At 42.9% G+C, this 24,059-nt stretch overlaps 1 protein-coding gene across 5 annotated transcripts in view; it reads left to right on the forward strand.

The window, feature by feature from the left end:
- fmnl1b (formin-like 1b) overlaps nt 1-24,059 on the forward strand; it is a 68,217-nt gene that overhangs the window by 30,403 nt on the left and 13,755 nt on the right. For 3 of the 5 annotated variants that reach the window (XM_044179575.1, XM_044179571.1, XM_044179570.1), the window contains exons 2-11: nt 11,318-11,401; nt 12,076-12,159; nt 13,351-13,424; nt 13,925-14,008; nt 14,182-14,325; nt 16,161-16,269; nt 17,455-17,531; nt 17,723-17,816; nt 21,944-22,018; nt 23,720-23,830. In XM_044179575.1, the coding sequence (XP_044035510.1) occupies nt 11,324-11,401; nt 12,076-12,159; nt 13,351-13,424; nt 13,925-14,008; nt 14,182-14,325; nt 16,161-16,269; nt 17,455-17,531; nt 17,723-17,816; nt 21,944-22,018; nt 23,720-23,830 (930 nt within the window). In that variant the 5' untranslated portion in view covers nt 11,318-11,323. The remainder of the gene's footprint in view (nt 1-11,317; nt 11,402-12,075; nt 12,160-13,350; nt 13,425-13,924; nt 14,009-14,181; nt 14,326-16,160; nt 16,270-17,454; nt 17,532-17,722; nt 17,817-21,943; nt 22,019-23,719; nt 23,831-24,059) is intronic. The other 2 variants (XM_044179573.1, XM_044179572.1) reach the window with 1 other exon arrangement.

The following is a 24,059-nucleotide window of genomic DNA, read 5'->3' on the forward strand; positions in this document are numbered from 1 at the left end:
TAAAAGGCATTTATTTGCATGGATTTGTCATCCAGAGCTGAAATACACGACATGGCCAAAAAGTATGTGGCTTTGTGCATTTTTTTTTTTTTTAATTGACATGTTGAAACAGGAAAGCACCTTCCCTAAACTGTTGCCACAAAGTTGGAAGAACATTATGGTGTAAAATATAATTGAATGCTGTGGCATAAAGATTTCCCGTCATTAGAACTAAGGGGCCCAAACCATAAAAAGCAGCCACACAGTGTACTAGCAAAATACAGTTAAAAATTCTGAATGTATAAATAAGTCATGAACAATTTTGTACTTGTTACATCTTTGTCTCTTTCCATAAATGGAACTGTATGCCATATCTCCTCATCTAATACAGATAATGCTTCTATTCTACTCTCTTGTTTTGCATGGAGCAAGGTGTTTGCATGATGTTTTTACCTACAGAGCATATCCGTATTGTACGCAGAGTGGATTCAATCTGTGTTGCAGTGGACTGATTCGTGTGTAGTCGGGTCGTGGGATGACCACCGCAATGAAATAATGTGCCAACAGCATACGTCTTGTGCCAACTGCTGCAGGCTGTGGAGGCAGGCTGCAGGAGTGTGTGTGTAGCTGCAGTAGTGTGTGTTTGTATGATTGTGCGCCTACATGCCAGTCTTTCATGTGCAAAAAAACAGGCGTCACTCTGCAGCAGTTTAACTGTGTATGCTGCAGCTGAAATAAATTCTCCTCCCTGTGCTGAACACATTCCCTTGGCGTTAACAGCTTGCTTTTTGCTACATCACCGTTGTACCCCTCCAAATATAGATCATCTCTCCCACCAGCACTCCTCATCCAGTCGCCGTCTATCTTCTGCTGAGTCTGCATAGCAAATGTCCTGCGCTAAGTGGACAAGACACTCCATCTGCATACAAACCAGCCGGCTTCAGGCTGCCTACCTGTGTGTGTGTGTGTGTGTGTGTGTGTGTGTGTGTGTGTGTAAAGAGGTAGAAGTGAGGGTGGCTGCAAACTGTTACTGGTCTGATTCTGCAGAGGCTCAAAAGGACAAGACGGAGAGAAAGTGTCAGTCATTCCTCAGAGCTGTGGATTTGGATGGCTGTGTGTGTGTGTGTGTGTGTGTGTGTACATGCTAACATGTACACATTTGCATGTGAGCAGGCAGTATTTGTGTGTGATATAAGCCCGTGGGTTTCTTTGTGAGCAGCTATTATTGATGCTTTATATTGTGATGCTGTCTGATGCCACTGCAGTGTTTTTCAAACTGAAAGAATCGATATCAAAGCAACAGAAATCTGCACAGTGACTATGATAATGCTGGTGTTCAGAGGCTTCAGTCACATCCCAATTTCCGTGGAGCACTTTTTCTTCTGTGTTTTACATAACACTTTGCATATTTCCCAACAGGGAATGCTGCAGTGGGTGGAATTATAAATGTACATCTGTGGATTTGTGTACTGTATTTACAGACTGAGACAAAGAAACTCACTTGTTAGCAGTTCTGCACTTTTAGCAGGTTAAAAAGTTGCCAAACTGATAGTTAACCTTTTCTGAATGAACAGAATACTTTAAAGCTGCATCTTGACTTAGACTTTTACAGCTGACATTAATATGCATTTCATTTCTTTACACATGATTTAGCAGGATTACATTTACACCAGATAAAGAAATGTCTCTTGTACAGAATGAACTCGGATTTCTTGTCCTATTGTAGCCTGCCATACACATCAGTACCTCTTGTAATACGGTACACTGCATGGCCAAAAGTATGTGGACATCCCTGCCCCCAGGTCCATAAAGAAATGGTTTTCCCAGTTTGGTGTGGACTTGACTGGCCTGCACAGAGCCCTGACCTCAGCCCATCCAACACCTTCAGCATGACGGGGAAACAAGCCTCCAGGAACAGCACTGGGTTTTGGGGCAAATTTGGTGTAGTGGCCACAGTCAGAACTACAGAACATGTGACGTATGCAGTCCCAACATTAGCAACCTTCATTGGAATGAATGGGGTGCCGGGTTCTGGTATCCAGGTGTCCCTATACTTTTGTCCATATAATGTATTTGCATCCCTTTTTAATAAGACAATGTTAAGCTTGTCTCGCTCGTTGGCCTTTCGTAAATATCCTGGCATTTTGAAATGTGTGTTATAGTGCATTTAGCTATATTCTGCCAAACAACTGTAACTGAAACTGAACTGCATTTGACACAGTGGACTCAGATTACACCCGAAACAGACACAGCCCTGTATAAGTCAGGAGAAACCGGGAAAGGAAGGAGAACACGGATTTAGCAGTAATTATTCAGCCACTGCTGCAAACGCAGCTTGTTTCTGTGAACATGATCATACCATTGATCCATCTTTTGGGGTAGTCAGCACGTTTAGGAATTCAGGAATGCATCACCATGCATCATTCAGCGACACAAAAATGTCCCACTTCTGTCTGCTGAATTCAACACATTGTGTTACTCTTCCTGCTGCCAGTTTGAGTCTCATATTCTTGAATTCACAACTGTTTCCAGTGTTGTTTATCATGGATTAGAGATGCATCTCATCTACGTTGTGTTGTTGAAATTAACCTCATGTCTGGTTACTGTCCAGTCACTTAGCATGCGTGACGGTGCCGGGAGTAAAGGTCACTCATTTTACTTTTTAATGCCACTTAAATCAGCATAGTTGAAGCAGAGTTAGAGGGATTTCTAAGCCGTGAAAACACTGAGGCAATTATTGTGCAGGTTGTCATGGAGAGAGTGTGACAAGAACGGCCACATGCTTTCACACTTAACATGTCAGGACAGGACACACAGCCATCAACAAGCTAGGGATGAAAATAAAACTCGTTAAAATTTGAAACTCGATGACTGTGTTCCCGTACAGCTTGTTTTTTTACATTATTGTCACAAAGAAAACTCCCTGCTGAGCCCGCTAGTGGCGTACACGCCAGTAAAGGATGTTATCTGATTAGATGCTGACGTGCACTGCTCTTGACCAGGTGCTTTTGTTTGTGTAATTGTTCACGTAGAAAACATATTCAGAGCCACACACGCAGCAATGTTCTCATTTGTACAATCGGTTGTACTGTGTTTTGACATAAATTTACTTTTATGTCTTTCTCTTCTCCTAGCAAACAGCTGCGCTGAACACACACACACACACACACACACACACACACACACACACTGTAATTTATTTTGACTCAATCGCACAAACACCATCCTGCTGCTGGAAATAATCATCAGAGCATTAATGAAAACCAATTAAGTGTATTAATCCGCCGCTGAAAATAGTCCCCAACCTGCTTGTTGAAGCAGGTATCTTGATCTCTAGTGATATCACAACAATATGTGTCACATTGTTTAGACTGCCTCCATGGTGAAGCATACATATGTATTTATGGCCATCTGTAGAAGCAATGCACATTTACACGTCATGTTTATTTGTATAAACACAAAACCCATCTGCTATACTGTATTCTGATTATACTAAAGATCATTTTCATAATGGCTCCATAGTTTACATGTGTGTCATGTTTTTAGGCAATGGCACAAGCAGGTAAGTTAGCTTTACTAAACATTTGGTATGCTTCAAATCTTTATTATAAGAGAGTTGAAATGCGCACACACTGTATACTGCTGACTGTCCTGAGGCACTCACCAGTAAACAATTCTACAGCACAGACAAATTTAAATATACATTTAAGCCACATCCTTATTTGGTTTTCCATTAGTGCAGAAGAATCTCAAAACATCTGAAATTATTAAGTGATAAATGTTGTAAAAGTGTTAAGACAAATATGAAAAATATACTGTTTTACACACAAATAAACCAGCTGACATTCATTAAAAAAAAAAAAAAGCCAAAACTCTATATAGCAGTAGTGTCACTATTGAAGATACAGATTATTAATTATTGGAGAGAAATTTTAAACTGCAACAAAATGGTTTCATTTTGGAGGTCAAAGCGCCACATAAAGAGTTCAAACTTGGGGTTGCTTGTTTAGAAATTACTTTTTTTAAAAATTTTATTATTCTACTAGTTTGTGCTTCCGTGTGTGATGTGCCTAGCACACAAGCACGCGTCTCTACAAGACAGATTTAATCAATAGAATCTGAAAGAACTGTCAAAGAGAAACTACTACGTAAGATGAAGCATTGGCCTGACATGCAGAGTGATCAGTTGGGTTATGTACTCAAAATGACTACACATGAGAATCGCGTCACATGTTCACGACTAGTTCAGTGATGGAGGTAACAGATTATCAGCACTGATAAGAGATGAAGTGTGCAAGCAAAGGAAGCGAGTACAAGACATTAAAGCCTGACTCATACTGGATTTTTGATATCAATATCTGGAACTTTTTTTTTTTTTAAATTATGACCAAGACACATACTAAGAGGGATATTTTTCAGTTGAACAATTAACTTGTCAGTGCTCTCTGGTGGACAAACGATGCGATGGAGACACTATTGGTATTTCTTCTTGTGACTTGTCGGCCAACATATACACTGAAACAGATGTGTGTCTATGTATATACAATATATACATATATTCCCAATATATCAGTCTAGCTCCATCCATCCATCCATCCATTTTCTTCCGCTTATCCGGGGCCGGGTCGCGGGGGCAGCAGTCTAAGCAGGGACTCCCAGACTTCCTTCGCTCCAGACACTTCCTCCAGCTCCTCCGGGGGGATCCCGAGGCGTTCCCAGGCCAGCCGAGAGACATAGTCCCTCCAGCGTGTCCTGGGTCTTCCCCGGGGCCGCCTCCCGGTGGGACATGCCCAGAACACCTCCCGAGGGAGGCGTCCAGGAGGCATCCGGATCAGATGCCCTAGCCACCTCAGCTGGCTCCTCTCGACGTGGAGGAGCAGCGGCTCTACTCGAGCTCCCCGTGTGACTGAGCTCCTCACCCTATCTCTAAGGGAGCGCCCAGCCACTCGGCGGAGGAAGCCCATTTCAGCCGCTTGTATCCGCGATCTTGTCCTTTCGGTCACTACCCAGAGCTCATGACCATAGGTGAGGGCAGGAGCGTGGAGATTGACCGATAAATCGAGAGCTTTGTGTTTCGACTCAGCTCCTTCTTCACCACAACGGTCCGATACAGCGCCCGCATCACTGCAGGCGCTGTACCGATCCGCCTGTCAATCTCACGCTCCATCCGTCCCTCACTCGTGAACAAGACCCGAGATACTTGAACTCCTCCACTTGAGGCAAGGACTCCCCACCTACCCGAAGAGAGCAAACCACCTTTTTCCGGTCAAGAACCATGGCCTCAGATTTGGAAGAGCTGATTCTCATCCCAGCTGCTTCACACTCGGCTGCAAACCGTCCCAGTGCATGCTGCAGGTCCTGATTTGAAGAAGCCATCAGAACGACATCATCTGCAAACAGCAGAGATGAGATCCTGTGGTTCCCAAACCGGACACCCTCCGGCCCCTGACTGCGCCTAGAAATTCTGTCCATAGAAATTATGAACAGAACCGGTGACAAAGGGCAGCCCTGGCGGAGTCCAACATGCACCGGGAACAGGTCTGACTTACTGCCGGCAATGCGAACACAGCTCCTGCTCCGGTTATACAGGGACCGGACAGCCCTTAGCAAAGGGCCCCGGACCCCATACTCCCAGAGCACTCCCCACAAAGCGCCCGGGGCACACGGTCGAATGCCTTCTCCAGATCCACAAAGCACATGTGGACTGGTTGGGCAAACTCCCATGAACCCTCGAGCACCCGATGGAGAGTATAGAGCTGGTCCAGTGTTCCACGACCGGGACGAAAAACCACTCTGCTCCTCCTGAATCCGAGGTTCGACTATCGGACGAATTCTCCTCTCCAGTACCCTGGAGTAGACCTTACCGGGAGGCTGAGAAGTGTGATCCCTCTGTGATTGGAACACACCCTCCGGTCCCCTTCTTATACAGAGGACCACCACCCCGGTCTGCCAGTCCAGAGGCGCTGTCCCAGACCGCCACGCGATGTTGCAGAGGCGTGTCAGCCAAGACAGTCCCACAACATCCAGAGACTTAAGATACTCAGGACGGATCTCATCCACCCCTGAAGCCTTGCCACCAAGGAGCTTGCCAACAACCTCAGTGACTTCGGCCAGGGTGATGGATGAGTCCGCCTCCGGGTCCCCAGCCTCCGCTTCCTCTTCGGAAGACGTGACAGCGGGATTGAGGAGATCCTCAAAGTATTCCTTCCACCGTCCGACAACATCCCCAGTCGAGGTCAACAGCTCTCCACCCGCACCGTACACGGTGTTGGTGAAGCACTGCTTCCCCCCTCCTGAGCCGTCGGACGGTTTGCCAGAATTTCTTTGAGGCCGACCGATAGTCCTCCTCCATGGCCTCTCGAACCTCTCCCAATCCTGAGTTTTTGCCTCTGTGACCGCCGCGGGCTGCAGCACGCTTAGCCTGCGGTACCTGTCAGCTGCCTCGGGAGTCCCACGAGCCAACAAGGCCCGATAGGACTCCTTCTTCAGCCTGACGGCATCCCTTACTTCCGGCGTCCACCACCGGGTTCGGGATTGCCGCGCGACAGGCACCAGAAACCTTGCGACCACAGCTACGAGCCGCCGCATCGACAATGGAGGTGGAAAACATGGTCCACTCGGACTCAATGTCCCCAGCCTCCCCGGGATCTGGGAGAAGCTCTCCCGGAGGTGTGAGTTGTAGACCCTGCTGACAGCGGGCTCCGCCAGACGCGTTCCCAGCAGACCCTCACGATCACGCTTGGGCCTGCCAAGTCTGTCCGGCTTCCTCCCCTGCCAGCGGATCCAACTCACCACCAGGTGGTGATCGGTTGACAGCTCCGCCCCTCTCTTCACCCGAGTGTCCAAGACACGCGGCGGAGGTCAGATGATACGACAACAAAGTCGATCATCGACCTCCGGCCTAGGTGTCCTGGGTGCCACGTGCACTGATGGACACCCTTGTGCTTGAACATGGTGTTAGTTATGGACAAACTGCAACTAGCACAGAAGTCCAACAACTGAACACCACTTGGGTTCAGATCAGGGGCCGTTCCTTCCGATTACCCCTCTCCAGGTGGCACTGTCGTTGCCCACGTGGGCGTTGAAGTCCCCCAGTAGAACAACGGAGTCCCCGGGCGGTGCACTGTCTAGTACCCCTCCCAGGGACCCCAAGAAGGCCTGGTACTCTGCACTGCCGTTCGGCCCATAGGCCGCCACAACAGTGAGAGACCTGTCCCCACCCGAGCGGAGGGACGCGACCCTCTCGTTCACCGGGTAAACTCCAACACGTGACGGCTGAGCTGTGGGGCTATGAGCAGGCCCACACCAGCCCGCCGCCTCTCCCGCAGGCAACGCCAGAGAAATGGAGCGTCCAGCCCCTCTCGAGGAGACGGGTTCCAGAGCCCAGGCTGTGCGTGGAGGCGAGGCCGACTATATCTAGCCGGTAACGCTCAACCTCCCGCACAAGCTCAGGCTCCTTCCCCCCCAGCGAAGTGACATTCCATGTCCCTAGAGCCAGTTTCTGTGTCCGGAGATCTGGTCGCCGAAGCCCCTGCCTTCGGCTGCCGCCCAGATCTCTCTGCACCGCCCCTTACGGATCCTCCTGCGGGTGGTGGGTCCACGGGAGGACGGCCCCACGTCGCTCCTTCGGGCTGTGCCCGGCCGGGCCCCGTGGGGAAAGGCCCGGCCACCAGGCGCTCGCCGTCGAGCACCCACCCCGGGCCTGGCTCCAGGGTGGGGCCCCGGTAGCGCCAATCCGGGCGACGTAACTGGCCTTGGTTGAAAATTCATAGGGGGCTTCTGAACCGCTCTTAGTCTGACCCGTCACCCTGGACCTGTTTGCCATGGGTGACCCTACCAGGGGCATAAAGCCCCAGACAACATAGCTCCCAGGGTCATTCGGGTACTCAAACCCCTCCACCACGTTAAGGTGGCGGTTCAAGGAGGAGAGTCTAGCTCTATATTGTGAATTAAACCCTGAAGACTAAAGAGACGGTCCAAGAAAAACGACATTAAAAGCATTAGTCGTTTGTTCAAAAGGAGTAGAGGTAGAAGTAGTGTGATGTTATTGCAGCACCACATATAATATAAACACTTTATATTTTTGGATGATTATAAACTAATTTACTAACTAGACCATCATTTCTCAATCATCTTCTTAGTATTGATAATGGGATCCCACCTGAAAACAGAGTTTTGGTAAATCCACAGGAGAGATTTCTCTTCTCACTGGTTTAAAGTGGGCCGGACTCAGCTAAACAAAGGGGATGTCTCGCTCTTCAGTGCATCAATCAGGATTTAACAACATTTAACAAGCCGCCGACATTTGCTGGCTTCTGATCAAACCACACGCGAACAGTCCTGATGAAGCAGATTAGCTGAGTTTATGAGTGTTTAACTCTTAATAAATAATACCTTGATATGTCTTTTTAAAGATGATTGTCCCTTTTGTAGTCACAGCTATTTTATAGAGAAATGAAGTTTTCAGAGACTTTTTCTCTAAAGGAACCAGAGTAAACTAGGGTTGTTTTTCTTTCCGTTTGTACGGTTTAATAGTGATCCAGCAGGCCAAATGAAACCAGCACATATTGACCCACCAGCTCCATTCATCAGGCCTGATGTATCAGATTCACATCCAGCCTCACAACACCATTGATTTACGTGCTATTTTGATTTTGCTTTGCCCCTGTTTGTCTACACAGCGGCTTTACATGTGTTTAGTATTCAGATGACCTCTGCTTTTACCTCAGGAAGGAATAAAATGAGTATCTCCAAAAAGTGTCTAATGATTGAGGTGTTTTGCCACTTTAACAAAAATCATATTAGAATAACAGATTATCTCATATTATAAAAGAACAAAACTCAAACATAAAAACTGGTTATGTGGTTCAGCCGGGGCTTATCTCTGAGCTCTGAGGCCCGGAGCTAAAGCACGCAGCAAATCACCACTAAGTAACCACTGTTGGACATTCCTCAGCAGACTCTGAGTCAGTGTTGATGACTCCACACTCTCACTGACCTCGTGATGGACGCTTGGAGGCGTGCAGAGCAGGAGGCGCGAGGGCGGACTAAAAGGAGAAACGGATAAGATATGAGAAGGATATGTAGCATTTAAGCAAAGTGAGGCGATGGCTGACTGCGTGTCGTCCTTGAGGGGGTGTCTCCTGTCGACTAGCCCAGTTTCATGTGTGCGTGTGTTATAATTAGTACAGCTGATGTGTCTGTGTGCTGGAATCTGTTTATTATATGGGACACCACCAGTGCATTAACGGGTGTTAAATGTGGTGTGTGTGTCTGTCTGTGTGGTGAGTAGGGCTGCACCGAAAATATATTTGTCTATTGACGATATAATATTTGAACGAATACATTACCCTATTTCTAGTAGGTTATTTCTTATGTCACCATTTTAATTCTATTTAATTAAAAATGTTTACTCACCTTGCTTTTCCCTTCAGTTCTCTTTCCCACACACACCTACACCTCTGTCACCGGCTTCACCTGCGATTCCGTAGGTGAGCCAGGAGGCTTGTTATTAATGACGTAGCCTATCGAAATGATCGAAACCAACGTGGTATCGAATTACATCGGCACCAACAGGTGCAAGTAGGTCTACATAAACAGGAGACGCTCTCTGTGTGTGTTTCTCTGCAGAGCATGTGCGACTGTCGGTAGCCCGCACGGGAGGGGGGGTAGAGCGAGGGGAGATTGTCCACTAGTTAATAAATCGCGGTGCTAAAATGGGTCGCCAAATATACCTTGGCGGCCTGCATACAAAATGTATGTGTGGGAAACACTGGACGAGATTTACAGCTGCAGCTTGTTCTGAGGCGGGCGATGCACGATATGCAAATCGACGTATTTCCGTAATCGATTACGACGATGAATCGCCCGAGCCCTAGTGCTGACAATCTTTCATCAGGACTTCTCAGAAACTCGATGAAGACAACCACAGACAGCAGGGTTGTTTATCATCCGCATAAACTTGTCGACCACATCAGCTTGATTTTGCAAATAGCTGACAAGAGTTTAGGCTGATCGGCTTGCTAGTGTGCGTTCTTATCAAAGTGCAGGATCAGCTTGTGTTTTTCAAAAGAAATTCTGACTTTACATTTAGAGATAAAGCAACATTTCTAATTTTTAGTTTATTTAATCTAGAAACATGTTTCTTTCTGTGTTCAAGAGAAGGTGATGGGCGACACCGCGGTGCATCGTTAGCAACACACTTCTTGTTGTGTTGTGACAACAGACATTAACACGCCGCTGATAATCACCAGTGACGCTTCCATAAGGCAGAAACAAAGACCTCTGACTCACAGAGTGACTCAGTGCTGGACTACTGACTCAAAGGGGACGGTAATGTCCCTGACATTGAAGTCATTCACACTGCAGCCATGCATTATTGAAGAAGGCTCCACAGTGGTGTGTGTCCAGGGCCCCTGCGGGGGCCCCGTATTTGTTGTCATATTGTTGCTAGGACTGGGACTGGTTAGCTTGAGGATAACATGAGAGTTTGTAGATACATAATTTTATGTTAACACAAAACTAATCCTGCCACAAATAATAATGAGAATACAGGTTAGGCTGCATACCCTGGTACCAATAAGGGCTTGTGAAGGCATACAAACTGTTATTTGGGTATGAATGGGAACAGTTCGTATAAGATACTATTTACCGAAAGTTTTTTTTCTCTGCTGCAGCATACTTTTATTTACATACATATATATATGTTTACACATACATATCTGCTTTGTTGGTTACAGGGCCTGAACTGTGTTTTAAGGAAAAAAGTGCACTGCTAATGGCAGTTTGCAGACAGCTAATTAGCTGACAGTAGCACATCAAACAACTAAAAAACTAACCTGCAAATGTCCACACTATTCAGTTTAGATGCTAATTGTTGTTGTTGTCCTTAATTTTCAATACCACTGCTAACAAGACGCCGTCTGTCCCTGGCTTGTAAGCTACAGTTACCAGCTAACGTTTGTTTACATTGTGTCCAATCAGACTCGTACGCCATCGAGCCCACTCAGAGGCCTGAAGGCTAGCGTTTCTGATGTATCTCCAAATACCTTTTTTTATTCCTTTCAATAATATAAAATATTATAAAATAATATATTTAAAAATCACTTTTACATATTTTCTGACTACAAGAAGGGATGACTTTAGTGATTTCAGCTGGACTTAAAACCAGCTTTAATTACAAAAGTCTTGAGGCTTGCCCTTAAAAAACTGCCAAACTGGAGAATTAATGACTGTCTTTTCTGTCATGAAGCAGGTTTACCTTTTCCATAAGAAAGATTTTTCCCTTTTTTACCTAAAAGCCTGGATCTCTTTTCTTCTTCTTTCTTTCTGTTTTCAGAACACGATGAATCTTCCTCCAGACAAGGTGAAGATCCTCAGTCAGTATGACAACGAGAAGAAGTGGGACCTGATCTGTGACCAGGTGGGTCTGCTTTCTAGGTTTTTATTATGTTTTCCATCAACTCTGCCGATACTTCCCAGTCTATCATCGTGCAAAAATAAGCAAATTAATGGCACATGTTTTATGGGCAGTGGACATACAGTATAAGCAGTGTAGGCCAATCAATATACTGACAAAAGGTGGATACCAGACACAAGAAACCACTCCAATCCTCACAAACACACACACATGTACACACGAGAGGAAGCTCATTAATATTGCCGATCACCGTAGTAACCACAGGGAGGACACCTTTCACCATCATACAGAGCCTCACTCAGCTTTTCTTAATTAAAAAATAATTATAATTGCACGAAAATCGAAGCCAAACAATTTCACTTTGATTCTTGTAAGCTGTTTGGTTTCTTTCCCTCTTGACAAATTTCAAAAACTGAGTTTAATTAAAGGGTATGCGTGGGACTGCTACAGCCGGACTGTGTGTGTGTGTGTGTGAATATAATTGCTGCATCACAGTAGAATCATTTCTGGAAACTTAAGATCAAACCCATTTGCATAAGAGACGCTGTGTAATCAAAGTGCCTGTGTGCAACCCCGGCTGAGCGCTGCCCTCTGGGGCCCCCGTCCCCTCACTGCAGTACAGCAATCAAATCTAATTAGAGGTCTGTCTGTGCGCGTGTGTTTCTCTGCATCTTCAGGAGCGGTTTCAAGTGAAGAATCCACCATCCACTTATTTGGAGAAGCTGAAGAGTTATCTGGATCATGGAGGAGTCAGTCGAAAGGTACAACCCATCGAACTCTCATCCCACATCTCACTTTAAAGTTGAGTTTCTGTTTGGTGTCAAAAAAAGTATTTTATCATCATATTTCATAAAAATGTAGTTGATAAAATTCTTTTTGTGGCAGAGACTTAAAATAGTTGATACCACCAACATTTGACATTTACACAAATATTTACAAGAGATTACATTAGACCTCCCTGTTCAGACACAGTTACTGTAGCCTGTTTGCACTAGGACATACGATAACCAAAGCCAGAAAGCTGCAGACCAGATAAAGAATGGAGACATATTCTGTCAAAAAGTCAAAACGCAGTAACTACATATTTTTGTTTTATCGTATAAGAAGAATTACGCCATAGAAATGTATAATTTATGTGAAAACGGCATGTAATATTTGCAGAAACTAAGAAATGGACAGCCAACTAGAGAGCTAGCAGGAGAGCTATGTTCAAGGTTCCCCGTGGAGTTCCTTATTTCTTGCGCTGTTAGTGATGTAAAGGACTGTTTGATATCCGAACATAGTGGCCAGATTGAGACTCATCTGAAGAAATTTGACTTGGATTTCAAACCACCATGAATATGTTTGTTTGTTTGTTGTTGTTCTTTAACATTTCTGCTGTCCAAAACTGATAAATACGGTCTATTCTCAATCTAGATTTGCCTGAAATCGTATCTGTGCTGCCATCCTGAATGCATACCTGGTTGATCATTGTTCCTTTTACACATCTGTCCATCAAAACATTAAAGCATCAATACTTAAATCTCTAAATACATCATTCAGGTTACAAACTTGGATCATTCCGCTACAGTCCCACTCAGTTGCCCTCTTGTATCACTCCAGCGTTTAAATCATTAAAGTCATTTTTTTAAAAGGTACTTTGCAGAAGTAAAACTGTCCCGTTAAAAACGACAGTGAAAGAGCAATGCGTAAATTTACATCCTGGCCAGAAGGTTTGCCAAGACTTTTATTTTCCCTCCCTTCATTTAATCCATTTATCAATATGATTTTATTGCACTATTAAATGGCCAAGGAGCACATCTGTGTAATCATTGTGCTTTTTTAATGAACAGTATTTGTTGTGTGATTGCTTATAAAGTCCGTGCTACAAATCAATACACCGGCGTCTTTTACATTTTCTGAATGATCAAGCTTTTACTGACCTTCTAACTTCCCTGCATGTGTTTTGTCAGTTTAAGAGACGTGTTCAGGAATCCACTCAGATCCTGAGAGAGTTGGAGATTTCCCTGAGGACCAATTATATCGGGTGAGTCTCACTCCAATTCCCATTTGGGGGAAAAAGGCTCCGTCGAGTTCAAACCATTGTTGAAGGAAAGAAGCTGATTATATCACACAAATTAAAGTTGAGCCACTAAATTCTGACAAAAGCTTAAAATGAAACAGTGTATAATATTCACTGATGTACAAAGCTGTTGTTTAACTGAAGCATTCAAGACTCTGACAGAGATTTTAATTATAAAGATTTTTATCTACATGTGAATACAATATAATAATGATTAATTTAAAACCCGTGCTTCCTGGACACATTAGTTTTGCCTCTGCAATTAATTTAAACAAAAATTGTAACATGTAACGTAGGTGATACCTGAACGTGTGCTTTGAAACATTTCAATAGAACAAACACAGGTGATGTTGGAGACAAGAAGATGGGATTTGTGTGTCCAAAAGTGCATGTTCTGGCTTTTAGCTTGTAAATAAGGGTCATTTTGAAGTGTTGTGAAGTTGAAATGTATTTTCTCTTTGCAGCTGGGCTCAGGAGTTCCTAAACGAGAAAAACCAAGGCTTAGACGTTCTTGTGGACTATCTGTCCTTTGCCCATAGTGCCGTCACGTAGGTATCAGCTTGAAACACCATTATTTCTCCTTCCTGGAACAGTCAAGTCTTAACTATGTCTGTCTTATCTCCTTCACACAGCCACTTCCCGTACCTGGATTAAACAATCTCGTGAAAACCACCACAGGCCACATTTGTGTGAGAGTAAACTCTGATTGTGTGACTCACAGGTATGATGTGGACACTTTGGACAATGGCACGCTGCCCGCAGACAAAGGCAAAACTATGGACAAGTCAGTGGAAGATCTGAGCAGAAGTGCCAGCAACTCACCTACTCACAGTGCCTCGAAGGCCGGCAAGGCCTTCACAGTCAGGTATGGAGCGTGTGGGCTGATGTTAGTGATGTTTGATCATGTGAAGGCGAGGCAGTTGATGTCCCAGCCGAGAATGACTGCAGATGTGTCTGTTTGTTTGCACATACTGTACATATGGATATGTGCCATGGGTTTAATTTGCTAATAAGGCAAAGTTTATAAAGGGTTTGTACACTGTAACATTGCAAGTGCTTTATCAAAGTTAATAAATCATGTAATGCTTTCTAGAACAGACGTGAGAAACTGATCTAGTAATAAATATCCAGTAGAAAAGGTTTCAGTCGTAGTCATCTGGACACTGTTTTCAGAATCAATCCAGTACGTATGTTCAGTAACTCATTAATAAAGGAGCGTGGGTTTTTCACTTAATAAACCAACAAGATGAATAAAAATGATACTCCATGGCCAAAAGTATGTGGACACACGAACATTACATCCATGTGTGATTGTTAAACATCTCCTTCCAAAACAATGGGCATTAATCTGCTGCTTCAACCCCATTCAGCCACAGGAGCACCAGTGAGGTCCAACACTGATGCTGGGCGTGTCCACATACTTTTGGACATATAGTGTTGTTAAAAAGACAGGGCAGGTTATTCTAGAAGAAGTAAAGTTACAATTTGTAAACCCTAAACTATAACTTATTAGAAAATGGTACCATAATCCACTGTGCTGTACATTTAGTGCAGATACATCATGATGTTTTCCTACACGTACACATACTGGATACTTGTATGTACTCTGTTTTCACAAAAACACAGAATTATGTGCACACACACAGAAATCCTTCATCTGCTGCAGAGATTAAATTCAGCGCAAACAAACAAACCACTCTTGATCTCCCTCGACAGATGGCACAGTTGTAGAGTTGATATTCAAATACAGTTAGATCAATACAGAAAGCAGACAAACAAAGTACCGGCTCATATTTCCCACACACACATAAAACGGATATTTTTCAAACAAACTAGATGAGGTTATTTGTAACCTTTTCTTTTAAGTAGGTTGAATTGAATTTCTATTTATTTCTGTCTTAAAGTTATTTATATATATATATATATAACAAAAAAATCATAATTTCCTATGAAGAATAGGAAATAAAAGAATGAACACCAATAAAGAACAATAATTAATTAAACTAAATTAATTAATTAAAAAGTAAGATTTTTATTTGATATTGATAATATTGACACACTTTTGTTGATTTATTGTTGTCGCATCACGTCAGGTTATTGTCATGTTTTTACAGGTTTAATGTCTGAACTGTCAAAGGCAGACATTTTGTTTTGTACAACTGTTTTAACTCGACAGCAGTCAGACGATGATTTAATAAGTTCTGACAGCAAACACCAGGCACATGGACTCTGCAGGTTTATCGGGGAAACATCTACTGTGTATATGTCAGACTGCAAATGAAGGTGTACCACGTGAACACACACACACACACACACATCTAATCTGAAGCGACTGCATTCTTGTCATAGTTTGGTGGCCTCTTGTTCAGACTGCATGTGTGTTGTATGACTTGTTTACGCGTGAATGTGAGAAATGTCCGAGTGAAGCAAAGCAACACACGCTCTAAACTCGTTAGACAAGTGGGAGTTTCCGGTTTGTCTGCGGTACTCGTTTGATCTAAACATTGATCTAAAAACTCGATATATGGATTATGTATGTCATACGATCCAAGCACTTACAATCACTGCAGCCACCACTTTGCTACAGAACGTTTGACAGAAAAAGATCATGTGCAGACCTACTAACTAGTTAATATTGCACATATTTTAGTTCAGGTGTAGGACAACAAAGCCGTAACTGCAGCGTCTCTCACCTGGCAGATTGAACTCTCTCCAAAACAGGAAAGCCCTGAGGAACTCTCGAGTCGTCAGTCAGACGGACGACGTTCATCTCTGCATCATGTGTCTACGTGCCATCATGAACTATCAGGTATTTAAAACCACCTACTCATCATGTAGTGTTGTTTTGTCATGGCCTTTAATTTATTTTTCATGTTTGTCAGATATGTGTGGAAAAAACAAACATTTATTCACAATCACTCTTGACTTAGCATCTCTTTGATTAGGTCATATTAAAGAGATAGTATGTCATAATTATTAGTTAAAAAGGTGACTTTCTAAGTCAATATTCTGAGTTTGAGTAATGATGTGACAAATTGAGAATTTTTACTTTCTTAATCATGATTCAGATATACAAAGAAAAAATCTAACTTTCTAAGTCAAAATTAGATAGACAGGAAGGCGGAAATTCTTTTCCACAGTCAAACAAGTCATGACATGCAGAGTTTATACAGAATTATACAAATTACGGGATTTACCGGGACGCTTAAAGGGGTCACACAGCAGAGAGCCACACAGATACTCTACACACCACAGAAGGAGCCCAAACCGTCCTGCACATGGGTCGTCTGTAGTCTAGTCCAGAAGGAAGGGGGGTGACGTGCGGGTAGAGCGGATGGTCTGGGTCGTGTGTTGTTGTGATTTGCTTTGCGGATCAAGGATGTGGTGACACAACTGGATAAGTTGCGGGTGGGTGCCGGCTAATTGAGTTATCTTTGACTGTAAGCAAATGGAAAAAACAAATGGCACCGTACAGAAGAACTGGCTCAGTAACGTTACGGTACAGGAGGAGAAGAAGATGGGGTTGGACAGACTGGTGATGTAGCTGATGGTATGCTGATTGAAACTGAGGTTATTGTCCAGTGTAATGCCAAGGTACCTGAAAGACTGGGGGGATTATAATTACAAGTTATTAAGTTAGAACACTAATATGAGATATAAACTTACTTACTAGCTCATAATTTTGACTTAAAAAGTCTAAATATTGACTAATTTTGTAACTATGACTTAGTAAGTAAGTTTTGGTTTAAGTGTCTTATAATTTTTTTAACTTTAAATATAATTTTCTTTTTTCTGGCGGACATTCAGGTATTAAACATCCGATGAGCTTAAATTAGATTTTAAATGACCGGAACTGTCAAATAACAATAAGAGGAATAAAAGTGATGTAGCTTATTTTAAATATGATTACAGTCGGTCGTGTAGCTTTCTATAGACACTTCATCCAGCCTTGTGTCTCACTTTAATGTGTGTGTGTGTGTGTGTGTGTTGTCAGTCTGGGTTCAACCTGGTGATGAAGCATCCCTGCTGTGTCAACGAGATCACACTCAGCCTCAACAACAGAAACCCAAGGTACGGAGCATAAACGTTAATGTGTGTTTGAATGTGTTTATTATTAACTAACAAGCGGCATACACACTTTCCTTCGATGTCATGACTTGATGTAACTCTATCGCCATTACAACAGGATTTGTTAAGGAGGGTTAGACTGAAAGACCCTCAAAATACATCTAATAAATGTACATAAACATTGTGCTTCTCAGGACCAAGGCGCTGGTGCTGGAGCTGCTGGCGGCCGTGTGTTTGGTGAGGGGAGGCCATGACATCATCCTCTCCGCCTTCGACAACTTCCAAGAGGTCTTTAGACTACTAAACTCCGTTCAGCCATGCTGATCTGAAGGGGTTTTTCGGGGGGTTTTGGTGGTTGCTGATCTCACCTTCAGGGCTTCCTGCTCTGACTGATTTCATCATCGCAACCTCAAATGTTTTTTTTTATGCTTGTAAGATGAGATGCTACAGATCCATTGTTTGCCATGCTGGTCCAACTCCTCAAAAGCAACCGTTTTAACTCTCACTTATGATTTGGGCTGAGTATCGTTTAAGTGCCGCTATGAGACCCGAGTTTCGGTATCGATACTAATACACTACTTATTTAGATCATTTATAAAATATAACCCAGTTTTTCTTCAGAACCTTTAGTTCTAAAATGTTACTGTAAATGTTGTCTAAACACCGCAGCAGAAAAAAATTAAAGCTACTGTAATCAATATTTTCATAATGTATAAAATGACAATGTGAAAGGGGCCGCTGACATTGATGAAGCTACAGAGAATTATCAGCTGAATGACTCAGCTCCACTCGGCTTTACGGAGCTTTATATTGAGTTTCAGCTCATTGTTTATCTGTCCAGCTGCAACTTCACTGCTTTGGTTCACTCTCAGCACTCTCATGTCTCTTTGGCAGCAGACAGACAAAGTTAGCAACCAGCTGCTGAACATAGTGGAGCGTTTAGCAGCTAAAGAGCCAGATGTTTCCCTCAGGAGCTGGTGGAGACCAAAAACAGAGCTAACAGAGAGAATATAGGACTTATATTCATCAAGTGACACAAACACGACTCCAAATAAACAATAATGTTGCTCCGTAACTGCTGGATGTGTAAATAACCAACTATTTGCTAACAAGTTCAAATTAGTTATTGCATAACTGATGTATGTTATCAAATAAACGTCTAAAACAATCGAATTAAAGAAAGATGATCAAAGCTAATCTAACCAGGAAAGATCGATTAGTCCAATCAGAGATTTGACTGAAAGTACAGTTTTGGTGTTTTTGAATAGTTTGTCATCTTGTAAATGATTATAGCAGGTTTTGTTGCAAGAATTCACACACACACACACACACACACACACACACTGTTTAAGATTAAAGTTCACTATTTCCACTTTATGCTTCAGTTAATCTCCAACATGATACATATATTACAACCCACATTCAACCCACATTATTTTAAACTGGTCCTAGGCTTAACATAGAAGCGGTATTCGTGTTACAGCACCCGCGGGCCCCTTTTAATGCTTTGAAAAGCAGGTTAAGGGGAACCCCAGACCCACCTGCCCCCCCACCCCCGTCAGCTGCTCTGCCCAGTTGTCCCACTGCCAGACGAAACTGACTGAAGAGGCGTAAATATGTGAAACACTTGTTGAGTTGCCTCTGACCTCTCCTTGGCCTTCTCTCATCTTTGCCTGAGAAAGCAGCAACTGTTGCTAACAGATCGCCTCCTGTGGCTACAACAACGCAGACAGAAAGGAGTATAGACCTGAACTAGGAGGGTCTATTATTAGTAAATGTCAAGGATGTTAGAAACCTGCCCTGCAACAAGCGCTACAGGAGGATTTCGATGTCTGCTGGCCACAGTTGCTTTTGGATTCAGATCTTGACCACTATTGTAATTTCCTTTTAATTAGCCCAGAGCTGCCAGCATCCACTTTCAGAAACACTTAAAACAACCGTTTAATTAGATTGAATGGCTGCTATAATGGTCTTTTACTAAAGACAATTTTACTTCAGTCGTTGTTATTTGAATTTAAGTGTGTGTAAGTTTTTGTCGGATCGTTTATCCGGGGGGGGGGGTACATAAGACAGAAACAGAAACAAATAGATTTTAATGTGCTGAATTGAATACAAACGTTGGTTCTACTCTGGAAAACTGACTGCTGAGGATATTTCCTTGTTTGTAATCCTGAAAGGCGGCTGTAACCTGACACAAATGCATCACTTAAACTATCCTGTACACCTGAGGCAGAGCACATTGTAAACACAATATGGATCAGTCTCTCAGTGAAGCCATCTAAACCTTTCACTTAAACGAGACTTCATTTGGAAAAACAGCCGCAGACACAGAAAACATAAATCCAAATGCCATAATTTCACTAGAGGACATTAGGAGCTGAATAATTATTCAGTATTATCATATATCAACTTTAATTATAATTGTATCGTGATGATATTATCATATCATGTTACTGATTTACAAAACTCTCTTGTCCAAATGAATAAGTCCATTCTTAAGTTCTTAAGGTTTTTGTTCGTCCATCAATTTCATTATTTTAAATGTAATTTAGAAAAAATGTGCCATCATGATGCTGCTTCAGCTTCAGGGTCTCTGTATTGTTCATGCTGGCTCACTGGGACCATTGTTAATGTTATGGTGGTGTTAATTAGTAACATCTGTGCCGTTCCTACTAAGACACGTCAAAAAGCTGTGATTTCATTTATTAGGATCCACAGGAAGCTTCTCGTTCAGTGAAGCTACACAATATTCACATGATACAACCCAAAATCACATAACGGTGCACTACAGACCAGCTCACAGCAAAACGACACATCAGCAAACATTTGGCAATGTTAACGTTTCCCATGCCAATAAAGCCCCATTGAATTTGAGTATATTATATATATTTATTTCATGATACTGATTTCAGCTACTTCTCCCAGCTCTACAAGACATCACGTACTCCTACCGTGTCTGACTCTCAGCCCCAAGTCCATTAGTGAAGACGTAAATCTTTAAAAACACTTCACAAATATATAGTTTGTTTGTTTTTTTTAAAGGCTGTGTAGTTTTTAATCAACCGTTACTCAAACAAGAGGAAATAGTGTTTTTGTTGGGGACTATTTTCAGTGGCGGATGAATCCACATGTGGTGCTCTAGTGAGTATTTGGGGCAGCAGGACGGTGTGTGTGGGACTGAGTCAGAATAAACTACAGTGTGTGTGTTCATGGTGATGAAGGAACATGTCAGCCTGTGCAACAGTGCGGCTCACTGATGTTTTAATAGTTTCTGGACAACAATGGAGCTCTGCGGCTCAGAGGAGCTGTGATACACACAGTACTTGTTAGTAGATACATTCATTGTTGGCTTTTCATGGGATTTGTTGACCGTAAGAAATACAGAATATCACCAGACTTATGCTTTTTAATAAAGAAGAAGAAAATCAAGTGACAAATTAAAAACCTGTCAGTTTAAGTTCTCTGGCAGCGTCAGCCCTCACCTCACCTGGCTGATTAGTGCGGCATCAGTTACCACAGGGGCGACTTGAGTATCACAGTGAGTGGCACTTGTTCTGGTACCGCAGCAACGCCGACGTGTGTGCGTGGGCGAGAGCCAGAGGGAGAGAGCCAGAGAAAGATGGAGAGAGCGATAGATTGGTCGTAAAGTAGAGGCAGGCGGGCGCTGGGCCAGGAGCTGGCTTATGTGTCCCGCAGTAGCAGAACGTGGGCATTGTTTTGGGTTGTGCAGGCTGTGAGGTTGGCGTGCTGCATTATTTAGCGGGCCTGAGTGGGCAAAAAGGGGGAGGCAGAGTAAAAGACGGCAAACACAGACAGACTACAGCTAATGGCAGAGACCGGGAATCTGCTGAGCTGTTAGTTAAGAAAACACAATTATAGTTTAGCTGCATTTTTCTGTTTTTCTACGACGCAAACATGCTCACTGCACTGTGGGGGAAAACACTGAAGCCTTGTTTATGTAGAGCACACTAGACTGTGTGTGTGTGTGTGTAATGATTATCCTGCACAATGTAAAGGCAGCACTGGTTTTATTATTCCCATTATTTGTGTTTGTCCCTGAACTGGGCTGACACCTGAAACTATATTCACAACCGCAGAATCCCCACAAACAGCATCCGAATTATCCTCCTCCGTCAGTGCAGCACTGTTTAATTAGATCGCACGTTTGCTGAAGTACAGTTAATTTACACACTGGGTCTAAGGATGGATGGATAGATAGATAGATGCATTACTGTGATATTGTTTTGGAATCCATTTCTGTGTGAGCACACTGCCCCCATGTGTGTACATTTGGAGAAAGCATAATGCAAAAAAATACAAGTTTATCTAGTCCATCATCAGAAGCTCTTCTCAAAGGACCAGCGCTGCCTGCTGTGATCTGATATTACCTCTCGCTCCTTTTTAATGTTTTTCAGGTGTGTGGAGAGAGAAGTCGATTTGAGAAGCTCATGGAGTATTTCCGAAATGAAGACAGCAACATCGACTTCATGGTAAAGTGTGACTGTGTCCAGATATATGAAGCACTAGACAATAACAACCATACACCATCCAATATAAGACTCCATGTGGAGTAATACTATGCAAAGACAGGAGTTTTATGACTTGCTGGGAGAAACCTACAGTGTGCTCCACTTGATACTGGTGCTGGTCGTCTGATGCTGGTAATCAACAGTAAAATGTTATTGTAATTAAAGGAGAACTCCACCGGTTTTACACAGGTGTTGTGGAGTACTACTGCATATGTGACAAAAGTTATGTAAAGCCTTTTGTGCTCTGATAGTCTGATAAATTGCCTCAAGTGATGTCACTTGAGTCAGCGTCAGTTGGGGCTGAAGACTACAAGTCTAAAAATGAAAAACATCTGTGGAGAAAGAAGTGAGCCTACCAGACCTCTGTGGCCCGCTGCTCATCTCTGCCGCAGGCTAGCAGCTCGAGGCTACATTAGCCGCTACTAGCATAACACACCCGCACCGCCGGCTGAACTGTGAGTGGTTGGATTGCATTGTGGGTAATGTAGGCGCCAATGTAGATTTGAATCCGCACGTGTTCTAGAAGTGCAATGATGAATCGGTGGACTACTCTGTAATTATAGATCTACAGAAGATATATTTTATAATAACAAATTTATTAGCAACTATGTAAAAAAAGGAAGTTTCTTACTAGTTGTACATTTACTCTGACAGATTTTACACCTACGTTTGATTCCTGTCTGGAAATAATTAGTTCTATTGTTAAAAAAATACAATTAATTCTGCCTTCCTGTAAAACAAATAATAGAAAGCTCTTAGAGCCATTAACAAAATGTCAGTCTTCCTATTAAACAGACTGCATGCAATTATGTACAATGGGCAGAGTGCATATGACAGCACTGAGCTGAATAGTTTTTAACGCTGTAGGCCAATTTTCTTTAACTCATTTTGCTTTAACCCACAAGATCACAAATATAAGTGTGTTATGTTCTGTGGGGAAAAGCTGAGGATAATCATTAAAAAGAACCTACAAAGAACTTATGTTGCATTTAATGGTTCAACCCAGTTATAAATACATGAGTCAATCCAAACAATAAATATGTAAATGCCGCATAAACTTATAGCTACAAAGGAGGGTGAGGCTGCTCGGGTGACATGGAAGTAGGGCTGCAGCTAACGATTATTTTTGCAGTCGATTAATTGTTTGGTCTATAAAACATCAGAAAACAAAGAAAAATGCATCACAATTTTCTAGAGCACAAGGTGACGTCATCAAATGTCTTGTTTGGTCTGACAACCAAAGATATTTCCTCGAGACAAGGAAGCAAATTCTCATATTTGAGAAACTGGAACCATCACATATTTGGCATTTTTGCCTCATAAATGACTAAAACAGTAAATCTATTTTCCAAAGTTTCTGTCACTAATCGATTAATCGTTGCAGCTCTACATGGAAGGAAAAAGAACTATTAGAGAATCCAACATTTAACAATTTTCAGTGTTTATTTTCCTCAATCAGAAGTACTGACTGCGCCTTTTATGTGTATTCAGTACAGCTGATCCTGCTCAGCTGGCCCGCTCACTCTGATCTGACTTACATCAGATAATAATCACACCTGTAGTTGCACACTGTGGCAAACACTTCTCTTTGTAGACAAGCTGTCCTGTCTCCAGTCGGCAGCTACTGCTTGTAAAAATAAATGTACTCCGTCTGCCCACCAGGTGGCCTGTATGCAGTTCATCAACATCGTGGTCCACTCAGTGGAAAACATGAACTTCAGAGTCTACCTCCAGTATGAGTTCACGCATCATGGGCTGGATGACTACCTCGAGGCAAGTCTGACCTTTGACCCTATAGTCATATCAGAATCAGAAATACTTTATTGATCCCCGTAGGGAAACTCTTTGTTACAGCAGCTCGCCTTTACGTCAGTGCACACAGGAGAAAGTACTAGCAAACGATATGATACACTATAAACACTATAAACAGGTCAGAAAATAAATAAGTATCCTGTCGGTATGAGTATAAGATAAACTAAGTGTCGAGTACCAAGTGGTTTAC

Source organism: Siniperca chuatsi, linkage group LG20 (assembly GCF_020085105.1).
Source record: "Siniperca chuatsi isolate FFG_IHB_CAS linkage group LG20, ASM2008510v1, whole genome shotgun sequence".
Classification (NCBI taxonomy): domain Eukaryota; kingdom Metazoa; phylum Chordata; class Actinopteri; order Centrarchiformes; family Sinipercidae; genus Siniperca; species Siniperca chuatsi.